We start from the raw sequence: 19,121 nt of genomic DNA on the forward strand, positions 1-19,121 counted from the left end.
CTGAATATTCTGCTGGGTCTCATCACCTCGCACGTCGTCAGCTGTTATTCAGTCGAAAATGCAGCACTATAGGTTCTGCTTTCCATTATGAACAGTTATGTGCGGGGATACGGCCTCTCGATCGCACTTTTCGTAGTTGTTAGAATGCCTTGCTTGTTCTAGTGAAAATCGAAGTAGCGGCTTGTCGAGGAGCTTTCTTTCCAGCTTACTTCGATGCGTGCGTCAGTCACTCAGATACAATGAACGCACGCCCTGAAAAGATTAATGCCAAGTATACCCGTGGCACAGCGGGTGATGAACGCCAGCTAGTCTACATAGCGTTTTTAATGTGTACGCATTCTTCGGCGAATACCCCGCTCCGTCAGGCGAAAAGGGTAATGCCTTGTATCTACACACAAATGCGTAGTTTACACAGTTAATACACTTATAAATTATGGTAGTGTAAATGTAGCTTCACAAACAATAAGAAACAATTTAACCATCCTCCCCCCCCCCCCCCGAGAAATAAATAAAAAGAGATACTCATAGATATACATAAGGCTCCTTAGAAAATTCATGGGAATGCTTATAGTTTGGGGGGGGGGGGGGGGGAGGTGTCAACTGAAATTTGTGGGTGGGTGAACTAAAAATTTGGGGTTGCGCAGACTTGAAATTTGGAGGTGGGCCCGCTGAAATTTGTGGGTGGGCCAACTTGAAATTTGCACGTGGTCCAACTAAAATTTCGGGTGGGCCAAATAAAATTTGGCAGTTGACCAAATTAATTTAGGGGATAAGCCGAACTGAAATCTGAGGGTGGGCCAACTTGAAATTTAGGGGTTGGTCAACTTAAATTTAGGGATAAGCCAAGTTGAAATCGAGGAGAATCGAGGAGAAAAGCGTTGCGGGGAGGAGAGTGTCGCTACTTTGAAATTATCAAGGGGCTTTAATCGCGTGATGAGTGGCAAGTTTGGATGCTGAGGATGATTTGTTGGCATCCCCTCGAAACGGGCCGATGCCAGTCACCTAGCCTACTTGATCTAATCAGTTATGCTATACATGTTCTTCATTGTGGCATTTATAATAATTTTTCCTTAATATTCTTCTTGTTCCTCAATAGAATCCATTCTTTTCTTGGCCAATCCCCCAAAGAGGGTAGGAGCCACATACATGATATGAAACCCAAACAACCTTGTACCGCTATCTATGCAACTGGTACATGGCGTGCGACGTGGTGTAATATTATGCAGATGCAATGTAAAGTGCATTCGTGTAGACGCTGCGGCGCGCATCTCACATCGCGTGACAAGTGGCAAGGCACGATGCTAATGATGACGTATATGATGATTTAATGGCATCACCTTCGAAACGGGGGAGGAGGGGGGAGCTGGCAAACAGTCCTCTAGCCTGCTTGGTTTGATCCCCCCTTATATGTGTGCGCATTTTCGTTATCTTTCTGTCTCCCCTTGCGCCTTCCCCTGTGCAGGGTAGCAAACTGGATACTTATCTTCCGGTTAACCTCCCTGCCTTTTGTATCTCATTTACCTCTCTCTCTCTCTCTCTAGGTATGTCAGACATACATTTCATGTACGCATGACATCAGCCTGTGACTTTTTACGTTCAAGCTTTACTGGCCAGCTCTTCAAATCGGCGATGTCTGAGTCCGCGAAACAAGCGAACGAGAAAGGCGCCTGGAGGTGAAAATCGCGCACCAGGGAAAGTACGAACGAGCGAGCACAGCTTACCGCAACGTACCACCACCTAGAGGAATGTGTAGGTAACGTTGAACGAACTAGGGACGGAAAAACGAGGCGAAGCTTCGCGGAGGAGGAAGGTAGGCCGATGCGTGCTGGGTTGACATCCTCTGGCAATTTCTACAGGTTTTATTTGCGATGCATTGTAAAGTTTGGAGTCGGGCATGAAATAGATGGTAGCTGGCCCATGCCGTCGTCCAACTTATCCACCCTGAAGACGTTGTTGAAGGGAAGGACTGCTTCTCATCGAGAACGAAGAATATGGGTTTATTTACAGTATCTACATAAAGACGTTGCACTTCATCAGTCTAGCATGACTGCGAGAGAAAGCACTCAGCAGCCGCACAATAACTGCTTATAAACACTGTTTTCCCTAGATCCCTAGGTGAGGAAAAAACGGCCGTTTAACCTGGTACAAACTTGGAGTGTTCACAGTCATCGTAGCCGACCCGCCTTCGGGGTGGGGGGGTGCGGGAGGGTTTACACACGATTCCGCACAGCTTTCACTGACCGCGCCGAGGTGAGTGGGCTCTCGTGGTCACGGTGCTAGACCCGAGCAGGCGCTTCTTAATCCCCGAGTTGACCTCGTACAGCGGCCGCCGCGGCTGTCCATTGTCTGGCGTCTTCAGAGGCTCATGAGAAGGCACCGCAAAGCATCTCCTTCCAGGAACTACCCCTGCTTCAGTTGAACCGTGAAGGCGTTGGCGATTTCACTAACAATAGTTGGTCCGCCGATCGCGTTTAGTCATAGCGGGGCCGAGGGGGTGTCGACGCGGCACATCGTCTTCCCTACGAAACGCGTCACCGCGGCAGGTGGTGAAGGCTTCCATGGTCGCTTCGGGGTAGCTCGCCACGCTCGCAGCTGCAGCTGGCTGAGAAAACTTTGCATGTCGGCACCTCTGCAGGCCGTTCCTAACAGCATACGTACTCGGTTCGTCTCGTGGTAACATCGTCCTTGCGCGCCATACGCTGTGTGTGCGAGTGAAAACGTGCAGACGATGGCAGCTCAACCTCGTGTGCGCACGGGGAGGAAGCGCGCCGAATTCCGTCGCGCGCATGGCGCCATGGCACCGGGGAGGGGGAGTTGAAGCTTGGCCGCGCGTTCTTTTGAGTCTTGAAAGCTATCTGCATTGGGGGCACCGTCGGTGGACCGACGGCTCTTAGCATTGCTATGTCCTCCCTGCTCAGTTGGCGTTGAAGCGACATACAGCACGAACGTCTCTTCGCTCGCTGCTGCTGCCACAGTTCCTCACGCCAGCGTTTTAACAGCGAGTGTCCGCGGTCATCGAGTGTGACGTGTTCATGTTTGCCTGTGCGCGCTGATACCATGATAGGTAATTTAGGTAGTAAGCGAATGTTTACAACGGGGCGTTATGCTCCGGCGGCTGCTGCGTATGGCGCTGCCGCGCGAGCCCTGTCTTGAATACGATCTGCGATGCGGACAGTGTAGGCGTTGTTAGGATTGGGGGCTCAATCCCACCGTTCGTTACCAGTTGTCAAGATTGCAGTCGGGCATGAATTAGATGGTAGCTGGCCCATGCCATCGTCCAACTTATCCGCACTGAGTTCGTAGTTGAAGGGAAGGACTGCTTCTCATCGAGAACAAGGAATATGGGTTTATTTACAGTATCTACATAAGGATGTTGCAGTTCATCAGTCTAGCATGACTGCGAGAGAGAGTACGCTGAGCCGCCGCACAACAGCGGTTTATAAACACTCGGTCCTCCCTCGATCCCAAGCTGAGGAAAACGATCGTCCAGGCATCGTAAACAAGCCGCCTCTCTGCGGGACGGCTTACACACACACACACACACTTCCGCACAGGTTCACGGCCCGGAGCCGACGTCAGACGGACTTTGTAGAACTCGGGGCTTACTCCAGGAAAGGTGCCTTTTATTCCCCGAGCTGACCCCCGCAGCGCAGCCGGGTGCCCATTGTCTTGCGGCTTGGACGGCGCGTGGGAAGGGGTATCGAACTACGTTCCCTCGCGGACGCCCTCGTTCACAGCAGACCAGGTTGGCGGTGGCGGGTTCAGGCACAAAGCCCGTTTCGTCGCACTCATCTTGGCTCCAGTGACGGAGAGTTGAAGACGCTCGTATTGTTCTTCACACACTAGTGACGCCGTGGCTAGAGGTTTGCGGTGGCGTTCCAGGAAAGTTGCCGCCGCTGTCGCAATTGGCTGGCAAAACTTGCACTTCAGCTGGCCTTCCTTAACAGCGTTTAGGCGCGCCGAGGGCCGATAGCGTCGTGTGCGCTATAGCACGCACACTATGCCCATACGCTTGCGCGTCAACGGCGTTAACCAAGTGAAACGTCACTGTAATTTTTTTCGTTCTCGAAACAATCCGACCATCTTTTGGCAATCCCCCAATGTGGATAGGGGCCTGGTGTTAGGGTAGGCGTCTGACACCACGTGGCGACAGGTCATTCACCCTACCACCTGAGCCGGAGAGGTCATTCACCCTGCTTTCTGAACCGGAGCCCACGTGCACCGGAGGGGTCATTCACCCGACCTTCTCTGAACCGGAGCCCACGTGCACCGGAAGGGTCATTCACCCGACCTTCTCTGAACCGGAGCCCACGTGCACCGGAGGGGTCATGCACCCGACCTTCTCCCCGGATTCGTCGATGAGAGTATTGCAGGAGGAGGGGCCCTCTCTCCGTGCCTGTCACGTGTCATCGATGGAAGCAAGATCCCGCCCGCACTTGTAGAGAGCTATTTAAGGGGCTCCGAAATGTACTTTGATAGACTTCTTACTTGAGACTTCATACTTCATGCTTTTCTTATTTTCTTTCAACTACCTTTGAATAAACAGTGCAAGTTTCGCACTAGCAAATCGTCTCGCCCCTGCTTGGTCGCCATAATCTACCGGATGCCTGCAGCCCGCCGACAACGCCACGCTACCCAATAAGTAATGTCGGTCGAGCTTCGTTAGGCAGGCGCCGCTACTTCTCGGCAGCAGTACGGTACGCTACCCTGGAGTACGCAACACTGGCGATACCTGCGATGGACACTGGACGGCGCAACGTTACTAGACTAGGTTCAATTGTTTAACTCTCCGTAGGCACCGTATATCGCGGATGCCCCCGGGCCTTGCATTGCCGCCAGAAGGCGGCAGCGCCGAAGGTGATGCGGGGGCAGCTCTGCGTTGGCGATGGTGTTCGGGTCCTCCGACTTCGCAACTTACGAACGCAGCAAGTTTGTTCACCGATGCGTTTTTGATTGTTTTTATAGCACATTGGTTAAAAAAGTTTACGTAGCTGTGAAAATACTACTGTGCTCCCCCGGAGTGTGCTGTGAAGTACTTAGTCCAGGGCCGCAGCAGCCCTAGCCGTCCGCTGCGCTCTACTAAACAGCTGTGGCTGATGAGTACCTGTAAGTGGCAGATTAGTAGCTTTAATCAGTTGTTACTGATTAGTACTAATTAATTAGTGATGGAAACGCATTGTATGGATCATGAGGCGGCGTTAGCGCGACCACACGACGGTCCAAAAAGTCAAGGGAGCCCAAGTGAGCCAATCGCGGCAGTTGGCGACGGCAATTAAGGCAAAACTAATTAAGACATAGTGAATTAGGCTAATTTAATTAATGCATAGTTAAATGAAATGTAGTTAAGGCACTTGAACCCATGATCGTTGGTGGGAGTCGAACACTCGACTTTTGTTGGTGGCTGTGCTTTCGCATTCATCCACCTATGGATAACTAAGTCTTTCTTTCTTTCTTTTTTTCTTTCTTTCTTAGAGCATAAGATATACAAATCAAATATTTCGTCAGCGCAGTACCCCTCAAATTTTATTTATTTAGTCAAGAAGTTAAATAATTAGTTTATTAGTACTAAAGTTGCTGTAGTGAGCTGTTGTAGCTGCCCGCAGGTAAATCGGGTAATTAATTATTTAGTTAGTACTAATAGATGTTACTCGTCAGCAGTTGTAGAGGTCAGCAAGCCAATCGGTGTAGTTTTAAAATAGTAGGAATAAATCCAAGGCACCTTCTCTCGATATACAGGGTGTCCCAGCTAACTTTAGCCAGAGTTTAAAAATATGCGACTGCCACGTACCCGGACAGGACCAAGGTAATTTTGTTTGCCGTCTCTTGGAGATACTCAGATTATTTTCTCATTCCACCTAATTAGATAATTAGTATTATTTAATAAACTTCTCAAATATTATAATTAGGTGAAAAGTATCAATGAGAAAATTGTAGAGAAACATGAAAAACTCCCGACACAGCTGTTGGTTCCTCAGCACGTGCTACATAAACGTGTATTTCCGAGTGTGAAAGAAGCTCGCCAATGCGCGCGAAGTGCCTCGAGCGGGCAGTCGCGCGCTATTTCGCGGGCAACACCGGCAGCCGAACCGGCTATTGGAATGAGCCCGTAACAGCTTGCGCTGTAAAATAAAGCCACGGTGCTTTGCTCATGGAAGGTTTCATCCAGATCCATTTTCACTCATCGAACAGGTTAGCCACTTACCCGAGCGGAAAGTTAAAAACGTGAGTGCAAGAAAGCAAATTATTAATTTTTTATACCAGTAGTTAGCGGCAGTAGCCAAATAATCAAAAGAAACTGTATGATATAGAAATTTGGACAGTCCTTTCGAAAACAGTTGTCGCTCTTCAACTTTACACATATGTTTTCTTTCTTTAGCTTTTTTTAAACGCAGACAAAGATCAAATAGCTGATTGCGGGACCTGCGCTGTGGTCACAAAATCCGCAGTTTATTTAATTGGTGGCGCAAACTCTGCTTTGTTCTGTTCCAACGATGCGCAAAGAGGGCTTATGAAAAGCTTCGAAGCGGTCGCTTGCTTTATGAGACCAACACTAACGTACACGTGCTGTATTGCTACGACCATTCTCTTTATGACACATGACGATACCGGCACTTTGCACCCCGTCTTTATTTCCGCTCTTTGTTTTGCCTCCGTTCCCAGAGGCGCCGCGTTGTCTGCAACAAGAGCTTAGCGCTGCGCAGCTGCAAAACCGGAGGTGCACTGGGTCTACCGCCGCAAGCCCGGCGCGCTTTCAGCTATTGTGCACTTCCGATACACAGTGTGTGCGGACCGAACACTGAAAGAGGGCATCGCCGACGGCGCGGCGGCAGCGGCTTGGTCGCCATGGCGACCTGACGCCGTTTGACGTCATTCGCGCGGCTTTCAAGGTCTCAGCGGGGAGCGCCAGATCTCGCCCCGGCCGGTCGACTCCCCGCACATTTGCTTGGCTTCGGGACTGTCGTGCATTCGGTCCGGCTCCCGGCTCGTCTCCGCAAGCCGGGTTGCGGAGCAGCGGAGGCCGCCCGACGTTCCGCAATGTCGAGATGTCTGCCCGTCACGGACACCGTCGCTGGACTGACGTTACTGCAGCTGCAGCTGCAAGGGCCGCAGCGCTTCCCCGAGCAAGCCGTGACCATCACGTGTGTTTGGCGGATCGTCGGCACGACAGCGTGACGTAAGGAGGCGGCCGTCCTCCTCCTTGCCCGGGGGTTTCTTCTCTCCACTCGCCTAGCCTCGGCCGCAGCAGGCAGATGTGTTGTATGCGTCTGCTAGCGCCGAGACGGCCGAGATCGTGGAGGCAGTGCGGCGGAGGCTCGCCCGCTCGTAGACCGGGACTATGGGCGACCGACTGAAAGTGTGCCGCGAACATAGGGTCGACCAGTGTGCATGTACAGCGTCGTGTCGCGACATAGCAAGTTGCTTTGAATGGGGAAGCTCGTCCAGCGCCCGGCTACGAGAGTAAGTGTGTGGCGCATGCGTGCGGCGCGCCACAACATGGCGGCTGACAGGGTAAGGGCGTCGAGTTGTGCGGGGCTGGTTCGAGTCGGATTTTACGAACTGGAAAAAACGATCGGCAAAGGAAACTTCGCAGTGGTACGACTAGCCAACCATGTCATCACCAAAACGAAGGTAAGCCCCGCTGGCTTCATCCACTACGTTTATTTTGATAGCGGTCGATGACGGAACATCTCCCGCACCTGAGACGGAACACCTGATTCGGCGGTCCTTGACCTCGCCAGAGCTATTTCTTAATTTTCGGTGCCGTTGGAGGCCTCGCTGTGAGGTGCCGTAGACCTGCGCGCTTCTTCTGTGGCGTATTTCAACGTGTGATCCTTTCCTACTTGCGTATGCAGCGAGTGGGGGCCGTGCCGTGCGACGAGGGCGACGACGCAGTGCATGATTGTTTTTGTTTTCGTAGGCTGCCCCGTGCGCATGCATGTGCCGGTCGGCACGCCTTCGGTGCAGTGGTCTCATCTCCCTAGCGCGAGCGCTAAAAGATAACACGGTGCTCGTGTTGTGCCGAGCCTTGCCGGGCTCGCGTGATCGTCTCTTGTGTATCGGCCACCGTTTCGCGTATGCGTCCCCCACCTCTCGAGAGTGTGTCCGCAACGAGACCGATGTTCTCCGGTCTCTTCCGATAACAGTACCAGACGAGAACGAGTGTGCACGGCCAGTGATCGTATTCCCGCCGGCGTGGGAGGCCGTCTTCGTGGCGCGCGATAGTGGACGCGCGCGCGTGCGGGGCGCTTGCTACCTGTCGGCGTGTCGCAACGGTCGAGCTACTACTGCAGGCCTTCGCGATCGTATTCATGTCCCCTTCTTGCACCAGCGTCATTCTTACGAGGCGCGTTACTCAACACAACCGGCTCCTCTCGTTTGTGTGTTCAGTCTTCGAGCGCCGACGAGGATAAGGTCTAGCTGCTGGCTCCGTTATCACCGCTGGATGAAGAAAAACAGCCCCACTTTTGTAGTGCTTGGCGATGCATTGCAGAGGGCAGTCGCTTTTGTGAAGTTGAGCGAGGTCAAAAGCTCATGACTTCCTCGAATAAGCACAGTATCTTTGAGGGACCAACTTTTTTTTTTCTTTTTTTTTCCCTCGCCGTGTCAGCAGTGAGCAGTCGTCCTGAACACACTCTTCCTTAGTTCCCTGATTGATGGTCGTGATTCTGAAAATGCTGTTTTCCGTTTACCCGAATAAACGTTTCCGCTTGTCGGAGCTTTTCGCTCAGCGACTAGCCACTGTAGTGACCGTGAACTGCGGTCGTCTATCTATTAGATAACTGAGCTGTTCTCTTTGGTTGTTGTGGCGGTTGCAGCAACACAACCGGGAGCGACAGCGGATTGTCGCCCCCTCTTGCAGCGTTTATTTGCTAAATGGTTGCATCAACCTCTTGCGGAAGAAAATCCCCGGGGGTTTCGTGGAAGAAGAGGCATGTTCCGATGGCCCTTGTCTAACGGTATCATTTAATGACGCTGTCGGATATGAAGATAAGATTACTTTCTGTGAAATGCGCTTGAACTCTGCACAAGAAGTCTGTCTGTCTCCAGCGGTAGAAAGTCGACTGTTTGTGCGTAGTCTACTGCACTTGATGTTTTGATGCCAGTCAAGCTTCACTTTCCACGAAAACGGCTTCGCATTGAATTTCATCTGGCCTCTTATAACTTTTACCCGCGCGTAACTTTGTGCACGCCTTTATTCACTACCGCAGATGCCCTCGCATCACAACATGCCGGCACCAGCCGTGGTTGCTTAATAGCTATGGTGTTGGGCTGCTAAGCACAAGGTCGCGGGATCGAATCCCGACCGCGGCGTCCGCATTTCGATGGGGGAGAAATGCGAAAACACCCGTGTACTTAGATTTAGGTGCACGTTAAGGAAACCCAGGTGATCAAAATTTTCGGAATCCTCCGCTACGGCGTGCCTAGTAATGAGATCGTGGTTTTGGCACGTAAAACCCCACAATTTAATTTTAACAACAGGCCACAGCAGGCATTTCAACCGGACGGTAGTCGGACGAACAGTTTCTGTACCATTCGCAAACCTCGATTGCACCTCTATTCTAACGTTGGTCGCCTGTAGCGCATTCAACGACTTTAAGCGGCTCCGTAGGCGAACGTCACACAGTAAAGCCAGCTATGATTAACCTTTTAATTTGCACTATGCTTAACATTTCATTTAATGCGAGAAGCGATGTTCTAGAGGTCTCTTAGGCCTTCTAGAGCATCGCTTCACGTAGAGGATTGCCCTTTCAGCAGAACCGTTAGCTGCGGCTTGTCCAGAAGTATGCAAGTGGGGTGTCTTGTCCCGTGAGTCTTTCTACAAACACAGGCAGTTTTGTTTAAAGCTGAACGTCCTACACGAATGCGTACCCCACGCGCTATACTTTCTTGTAACCGTGGGACATGTCGAAATTTGTTGATAGCATTGAGCGAGAAGAGTGCAATACCAGTCGCCATCATCGCTTCAGCACGACTCGGTGTTGGGTAGCTGCGAATCTCATTTCACATAGCTGACGGTTTGATTACGTGAAGGGACTCTTTATGATTATACGTATTTCGTTTTTTTGGGGAGGTTACAAAGGCTTGAACGCCAACAAGGAGCACCCCCTCTCCCCCCCCCCCCCTCTCACTTGCAAGGCAAGAAAGAAACAAGTAAATGAACATACGACTCGGCGAAGGCGACAGCACAAGTTGAAGTTTCGCTTACGCAACTACGTCTAGTCTGCCTCCGTCCCCTTTATGCCATTTCTGTATTGAGAGTGATTCTATCGAACATTTCTTAATCTGTCATTTTTTAGTTTGAAGGAAAAGACTTTCAGAGGATCCTTTTCGAAAGGTTATTCCGTATTTCACTCGTCCAGTAGTCATATCATTTGGCGCTACCGCTCCGAGTTCTAGCCGCAGGAATGTGAATTTTTTATGCATATATGGGTGGGGGGGGGGGGATGTATACAAGAAGAGTCGCATGCCAAATTTTCTCCTGATGTATATTTTTTTTTACGTTAATATGGATTTAGTTATTCAGTTCCTATCTGTGGCGGCGAAGTTTTCGAGATTTTCTGTTGTGCATTTCGTCCTAACCTATATTCCTGAAGATTTTCTTTTACGTTATTCACCCCTCCTACTGTTTGATTCTATACAGTGGCTTCCACCGTTAAACTGAGGAATAACCAACCAGCCATCCAACCAAATCCATTTTTCACATACAGAACTTTTGACCTGCGTATGACGTTTAAAAAAGAAAGAAGAAATGAAAATAGAGCAGACGGATGACTTGTCGTATAGCACACGGGGAAAATGTGTACGCGGACGCCAACGAGAAGGCTGAGCTCGTGATATAATGGGCGGCCGAAAGGTGGGAAACTAAGGCAAGAATAAAGCTCGCCTGAGGTCATAGTGCGGGCGAAACGGGAAAGCCTCTCATGCTTCCGTTCTTGTGTTCGCTCCCGACGATGACATTTACTAGATCGCGTGCAGGTATTGCCATAGCAAAGCCGCCGCCGAAACATGGTGCCGTGCCATTTTCGAAGGCGGAACGGGGAGTAGGGAGCGAGGGCCGGGGGTGTTCGGAGTGCCCTTCGCATGTCGATTTTGGCAGTCGTTCCTTTAGAAGGCATGATGCTCCTCTTTCAAATGACTGTGCCGAATTACACTCCAAGCGACCAAATATCTACGTTCGCCTTGACGATCGCTCCAAGACGATTAAATTCTGGCGTTTTACTTGTCACAACCACGATCTGATTATGAGGCACGCCTCAGTTTGGGGACTCCCGATTAAGCTTGACTGTCCGTGATGCTCTAACGCGCACCTAAATCTCAGAAGACTAGCGTTTCGTTTTCCTTCTTTGTTTTGCTTTTTGCCCCCATCGAGATGCAGCCGCAGCGGATCGAACGCGCGACCTTTAGCTCAGCAGCGCAACACCATAGCCTCTGGACTACTGCGGCGGGTATAGACGCAAGTCCCATCTGGACTTACGTAGCGCGAGGCTCGTTGAGTTTGGAGCAAATTATCGCAGATTGCAGGAGCGTAATAAAGCAAATATTCACCTACGGGGCACAAACCTTGAGGCTTACGAAAAGGGTTCTACTTAAATTGAGGACCACGCAACGAGCTATGGAAAGAAGAATGATGGGTGTAACGTTAAGGGATAAGAAAAGAGCAGATTGGGGTGAGGGAACAAACGCGAGTTAAATACATCGTAGTTGAAATCAAGAAAAAGAAATGGGGAGTGGGGGGGCGTGGGCAGGACATGTAGTGAGGTGGGAAAATAAGCGATGGTCATTAAGCGTTACGGACTGGATTCCAAGAGAAGTGAAGCGTAGCACGGGGCGGCAGAAAGTTTTGTGGGCGGATGAGATTAAGCAGTTTGCAGGGACAACATGGCCACAATTAGCACATGACCGGGATTGCCGGAGAAGTATGGGAGAGGCCTTTGCCCTGCAGTGGGCGTAGCCAGGCTGATGATGATGATGAATAAAGCAAATAAACGCAGGAACATTGGTCAGTATGTGGGAGAATTCGCGTAGCGATCTTTCTTTCATAATATTGAAGCGATACGAAGAAAATTTTGAGATTGGCGTAGTGGGAGCAGGTTGAATTTCTCTCACCAGGGCGGTGCTCAAAAGGCATGTGACCTGTGAGCGCACCCCCCCTCCCCCCTCCCCTCCTGGCTCCGCCTCTGTAGCAATTGCATTATTTCCCGTAAAGCGTGGCCGATTAAGTCAACTACACTGCGAAATGCCTACCGTCTCATTTTTCTGCCCATAATAGTAAATAATAAATTCCCGGAGTCAGACCGCACTACCTACACAGCTTCCGTAGCATCGCCTGTTATGTGTGAAACGGAGTATACAAGTCATCAGGAACACAATTCCTTTGGCTTCAATAGTTCTTCCAGCATTAACCCCAAAGGTTATAATCCAACTGATTTGCGGCACATAAGAGCGCAGACATGTATCAGTAATTGAGAAATGTCTTAATGTACCTCGTGTGGGAACATATCTATTTTGCATACAATTGAAGCTCATTAATCATTCCGTGTCGCCTCTATACAAGTTTTATGCCGGGTCGCTGTTTTTAGTGAAATTGTTTCAAGTGCCCTTTCAATCTCCGTCTTCTTCATAAGCGTTTCGTTGTTGAGGCTTTCCTCAATAGCGCCTTGGAATATCTTCTCAAATGAATGCCGCGTTCTCATACATAATTTTAAAGCTCTATTATTCATTTCTTGCATTCAGAACAAAAATTTCAGCCTTTTGGGCTCAGATTTGAGTATCAACTACTATAGTCCACACGTTCTCCCTCTCGTCTTTCTTTCATCTTCTCTATGCTCAAGATTAACGAACAGCCAATCTTCTGACTTTAGCTACCTTTCACAACACATCTAAACAGCGGACGTATATTCTATGAGCCGTGATGTCACAGGTGATCATCATCATTAGTAAAGCCTTCACCAAACATTTCCGTTTACCCCTGGTCTGTGTGTATTGAAACCACTATCTAACCGCATACTTCATATGATTTTCTGTCACCCTCGTCTGCATCTCCTCTTGCTTGGCTTCAACTTTGTTACTCCAGTAAGTCACTCGTTGTGGGCTTTCTGAATGACGTGACTTGCTAAGCTTCTTGCTCAATTTCAACTAGGACGTGCTCTCATTTGATGCCTTATTTGCAATATTTTAACTGTATATAATTTCCCGTTTCCTTGCTCGTTGTTGCGCCGTCCTCGACATCCTTTTTATGGTACGTTGTTGGCCTTCAGCGTTTCGAACCTTAGTTTAGAGAGACTTCTATGCTGCACATTTTCTTAATCAGTAAATCCCACGGATACTTCGTTTAAACAAACGTGCTGTTCAGGTCCTCGATCAGTTGTTTCAAGTAACCTCTGGAATTCTTTCTTAACGGGGGGAAGGGTCGTCTGCAAACAGCACGTTGCGCATATGTTCATCTTCAATCTTTCGACCGTAATCATTCCTAGCCTATCGCGCAGCGGGACCGATAAACCGTACGCAATCAAACGGGGAGGGATAGCGACAAGCGAGGTTCCGCGCTTATCGCGTCCGCGCTTTGCCTCACGCGATACTCTCGGCAGCGGAAGCGGTGGCTCCTCACTTGTGTGATGTGGCTGTGCAAACCTGCGCCCGGCGACAACGTGTAATAGTTAGGGGCCACTATACCGTAGTGAATCCTTTCGCTCGATTTTGTTTCTTCCGTATCGTTGATAATTCACGACCAGTCGATCGCGTGATAACACCTCAGTGGAGTGTATCTCGGGTCACCGACGAAGCGCGGAAAGGAATCGAATCTCTTGTAGTGCATCCCGGCCCCGCACGAGATGAGCCGCCAAACCGCGCTGTATATCTTCCCGTTGGGCCTCCGCCCTTCAAAACGGATGTTCCGGAGAGGGCACCGATACTGAATAGTATTAAGTGAGGCGTGCAGACAGGACACAAGAGTAGAGAAGTAGACAACACGAACGCCTCTACTACTTCTACTCTTGTGCTTCCCTACTTCTCTACTCTTGTGTCCTGTCTGCACGCCTCACTTCTATTTTGCATAATGAAGTCTTACCGACTAGCTCAGCTTTCTGTCGTTCTAAGCACCGATACTGAAAGCTGGTTACTGCCACCATGTCCGTGGAAATGAGCGAACGTAATTGGCCCTCGCAGCAGAAGAAGGAAAGCATCCTTACAAATTATCTTCCGAGTTGGACAGCGCTGTATTTGCTACTGCTTTATTAACGAGCGTAGACGTTTGGCCTTGTTGCTGAGACACACTTTAGGATTGTTTAAGTGCATCGGCGAGGAGGACTAGCACGTGGACGCACACAAGAGATGTGTGTGTGTGTCCACTTGCTTGTCCTCGTTGTCACTGCGTTTAAACAATGCTAGGTATGCTTTTTTCTTCATATTTTTCTTTTGGTTAGACAGACACCGACTACAGTTTAATGTTCACCCGTGGCTGCGTGCTTTGGTTCATTCGCTGGTGGCACGAAGCGTTTCCTGTCCCTTCTGCACTATGACACATTACGTTATCGCGCCCGAGGTATCCAGATATCTTGCTGGACATCTAATGATCCGGCCGTGAAGATAACTGGCCCACTTATGTGGATCTTCCTTTTCGCCTGTATACGTAATCTTCATAGGCTCGCGCGCAGCAGTTAATAACAATCGTAAAATTATTACATTCTAAACTGTGTATGTACGTATGTTTACGTCTAATATAGTATAGCTATATAAATTTCGTAGGAGTGTGCAAATAGTAAATTTTAGACGGAATCGAATACCCATCGAATAGTGCGAAAAGCGGATGGAATATCCAATATATTTCGAATAGTTTTCGAATATTTTTTTTTATATATTATAGCAAAACAATGCTAACATCCCAATGTTCGCTGCTTTAGCAAGTTTCTATTGTTACATTACACGTCATGAAGTACGCTTTATCGAAAGCTAGAACGGAGCATTATAAACAAATAAGTTTTTTTTTTCAACATGCGGGGTCGTGCATTGCGAGATTGAAATTTTGTAAGTATTTCTTATGAGCCCGTTAGCATTTGTGTATACGTTCGAGACTAAAACGAAAATGCGCTTTGAACGCAGAGATGGCTGAGCGAGAGGCGCATTCTGTAGTTAAAATGGTCGCTGCAGGTGGCACCACTATCATATCAAATAATGTTGCAATCAAGAGTGTTCAGAGTTAGTCCTAAACGAACAAAAGTTGCAGCATCGATAAATAGTACCAAACACTAGCCATCGCCCAACGTCATGTATGAGCCATACTTGAATGCGGTTTAGTTGGCAAAGTCTGGTTTCCACAGCAACGCAGCGTACTCACGTAACTTCCCGTCATCTATGTCCGCTTTGGCAGGGGTGAAATTTGCTTAATTTCTGCCTCACTTTCACGGGTGATCGTGCGCACTTGGCAGTGTGCACTATTCTAAAACAGTTCGAAAAGTAGTCGAACTTGCAAGTAGTGACACTATTCGACTTGAGGACCGAATCGCATAGCACTATATTCGGTTCATTATTCGCAACTTTCGAATACGCGTGAAATTGCTCGTATAGTTCATCATCATCATCATCATCATGGTTACGCCCACTGCAGGGCAAAGGCCTCTCCCATACTTCTCCAACTACCCCGGTCATGTACTAATTGTGGCCATGTTGTCCCTGCAAACTTCTTAATCTCATCCGCCCACCTAACTTTCTGCCGCCCTCTGCTACGCTTCCCTTCCCTTGGAATCCATTCCGTAACTCTTAATGACCATCGGTTATCTTCCCTCCTCATTACGTGTCCTGCCCATGCCCATTTCTTTTTCTTGATTTCAACTAAGATATCATTAACTCGCGTTTGTTCCCTCATCCAGTCTGCTCTTTTCTTATCCCTTTACGTTACACCTACCATTCTTCTTTCCATAGCTCGTTGCGTCGTCCTCAATTTAAGTAGAACCCTTTTCATAAGCCTCCAGGCTTCTGCCCCGTACGTGAGTACTGGTAAGACACAGCTGTTACAAACTTTTCTCTTGAGGGATAATGGCAACCTGCTGTTCATGATCTCAGAATGCCTGCCAAACGCACCCCAGCCCATTCCTATTCTTCTGATTATTTCAGTCTCATGATCCGGATCCGTAGTCACTACCTGTCCTAAGTAAATGTATTCCCTTACCACTTCCAGTGCCTCACTACCTATTGTAAACTGCTGTTCTCTTCCGAGACTGTTAAACATTACTTTAGTTTTCTGCAGATTAATTTTTAGACCCACCCTTCGGCTTTGCCTCTCCAGGTCAGTGAGCATGCATTGCAGTTGGTCCCCTGAGTTACTAAGCAAGGCAATATCATCACCGAATCGCAAGTTACTAAAGTTTCTCTAGAACAATCTGCCCACCATCCTTCAACAAATCTGCTGTTACCTGATCCTCCCCAGCTGCCTTCCCCCTTTGCGTAGCTTCCAAGGCTTTCTTTACTTCTTCCGGCGTTACCTGTGGGATGTCGAATTCCTCTAGACTGTTCTCTCTTCCGTTATCGTCGTGGGTGCCACTGGTACTGTATTAATCTCTATAGAACTCCTCGGCCACTTGAACTATCTCATCCATATTAGTAATGACATTGCTGGCTTTGTCTCTTAACGCATACGTCTGATTCTTGCCAATTCCTAGTTTCTTCTTCACTGCTTTTAGGCTTCCTCCATTCCTGAGAGCATGTTCAATTCTATCCATATTATACTTCCTTATGTCAGCTGTCTTACGCTTGTTGATTAACTTGGAAAGTTCTGCCAGTTCTATTCTAGCTGTAGGGTTAGAGGCTTTCATACATTGGTGTTTCTCTGATATTCTGATATTCTGATGATTCTGATAGTTGCTGATATTCAAACACAGGCGAAATTTTTCCTGGGGAATCTTTATGGCGGGCTCATGTATCGCCTCCCCCCCTCACCCCCGCCCCGTCGAATAAGAAAAAAATACGGTAATAAGGGATTGGAAACCGGGGAAAAGAAGAACTACGTTCAATCTTTTTGAAAAGCAACGAAGTACAGTACAGAAATCTACGGGCGGCGCCGTAGCGACATTCTCTCTGCTTCTCGACTTTCTATGGAATAGTAGGGCAGTGGTGTTGCGCAGTTGCGTCGCTTTGTTCTTTTGTCCTCGTGCAGCGTGCCCTCAGATTGCTACGGCGGTGGGCGTATAAAATGGCACCTGCAAAAAAAATTGAAACAAATGAAGAAAGAATTCATAGTGCGACGCGGCAGTGTTGTCGACCTTGCGAAGCACATGGGATCACCGGCCTTGCTCGCAGCCGTCGGATGACGAACGACGTTCTGGGCCGCGGATCGCGGCCACTTGGCGGGGGTCAGTGCCGCTCGCGGCTTTACGACAGCGCCGCGCGCACTGCAGCAGCAGTGGTGCTGTGACGACGCGGATGTACCGTAGTTACGCGAAGTTAAGGTACGACTTCTCGCGAAGACCGTTTTCCGAAATCGGTTAGTTGATCGATCATTCAACTGAGACCGAGGCCTCAGGCGTCATTGGATAACAAAACTGTAGAAGCGCGGCTGTTTACGCTTTTTTAAAGCCCTTGGTCGGCGCGCCACCTGGTTGGCGGGAAACGTGTGTGTGTGTGTGTGTGTGTGTGTGTGTGTGTGTGTGTGTGTGTGTGTGTGTGTGTGTGTGTGTGTGTGTGTGTGTGTGTGTGTGTGTGAAAGAGGAGGGATATGTATGTTCCTCTTTTCCCTCCCCTCTCACTCGCTCTCTCTGTCGAATCTAAACATCGAGCGTTGCACGCAGGTATATTCGTTTAGTTACATTAAGGCTTGTATCGACGTATAATCGAGAACAAGAAATTTATTATATTGTAACTCGACAAACCTGTCAGAAAAGGTGTTGAGCCCGCACTTGTGGAAATTATTAGCAGGCATTGGAAGCCGGTGGATTCAACGCGCTTTATTATAGAACAGAAAGACTCCAAACATACACGCCTGGATGCACTGATACTCATCCTTTCAGAAAGTGCGTCTCGGAGAGCGTTGACAGAGGGGCGAGAACAAAGCAAAGTTGACTCAATTTTATGGCTCGTTCACATTGGGTCATCGGCGGCGAAAGCTGCGTGGGATCCTTTTAGCCGACGAAATGCCGCGTCGTTCACATTGCTCGCCCTTAGAACCGCTGAAGCTGCTGCCATCTCTCGAATAACCGCGAAAACGAGCAGAGCGTGCGATATTTTTGCTATCAGAGCTACCTAACCGAATGCGTGCTAACTATTAATTCCCTGCTTCATTTCTTTTTTTCAGTTTTGTACGCACGCGTTGAGTTTGCGCACTTTTATCTTTCGCATCGGTGTCTCCTTCCACAACACGATATACTAGTTCTTAGCATGGCGCTTGTCGTACAGACACAAATAATTTCTCGCAACCTTCGCTGATATCCGCGCGCTCGCTGCAGTTGAAGCGGCCTTTTTAGACGACTGCAAGATGCCGAGCTCGAACGCCGTCGGCGCCATTTGCGGAGTGCCGCGAGGTGGGGCTCATTTGCTGGCTCGCGTTCCGAGTGGTGAAACGGGAGTCATTTCGGTGGCAGCGGTGGCAGAGATCGGGCTGGAACCGATTGGCGGGTGCGGACAGGGCCTTTTCGGCTGAATTAGCCGCCGCCGAATCGGATCCCGCGCTGCTCTCGACGCCGAATGTCCCATTGTGAACGACAGCGAATGCCTCAATGTGAACGGCCCTCGGTTACCTTTCTTCTCGTTCATTACATAGCGATGCCTCTAATCCAGTAGCATTGATGCCCTCAGGTAGCATGTGTGGGTTTATTAACCGGTTGACTTCACCCAAAAAGATAACGTACACGTGACGCCTGCGGGAAAAAAAAAAAAGGAATGTTCCGCATCTATTGTCAAGGCAGTGAGGTGTGGCGCTGGCTAACATTCCCACGTTTAGTTCCAGTAAACAAACCTAAATACCCCAGAAATTTCGCATCGCACGCGTAATGCGAAGACGTGGGTTCGTGCCCCACCTGCGGCCAGTTTTTTCATACACTTTCATTCCCATTAATTTATCGTTTCTTTAATTCAAATAATAAGTACACGTAGTTTCCCATATGCTGTCCTTGATGTCCTTGTTTGTTGGCTTC

The 19,121-nt window shown here is 49.1% G+C and overlaps 1 protein-coding gene across 1 annotated transcript in view; it reads left to right on the plus strand.

The window, feature by feature from the left end:
* The first annotated feature begins 6,829 nt into the window (after positions 1 to 6,829).
* The window catches only part of Sik3 (Salt-inducible kinase 3), a 111,231-nt gene continuing 98,939 nt past the window's right edge, over positions 6,830 to 19,121 (plus strand). Inside the window, exon 1 of the mRNA XM_075692471.1 lies at positions 6,830 to 7,629. Within this exon, the coding sequence (XP_075548586.1) occupies positions 7,426 to 7,629 (204 nt within the window). The 5' untranslated portion in view covers positions 6,830 to 7,425. The remainder of the gene's footprint in view (positions 7,630 to 19,121) is intronic.

This window comes from Dermacentor variabilis, chromosome 5, assembly GCF_050947875.1.
Source record: "Dermacentor variabilis isolate Ectoservices chromosome 5, ASM5094787v1, whole genome shotgun sequence".
In the NCBI taxonomy this organism is placed as follows: domain Eukaryota; kingdom Metazoa; phylum Arthropoda; class Arachnida; order Ixodida; family Ixodidae; genus Dermacentor; species Dermacentor variabilis.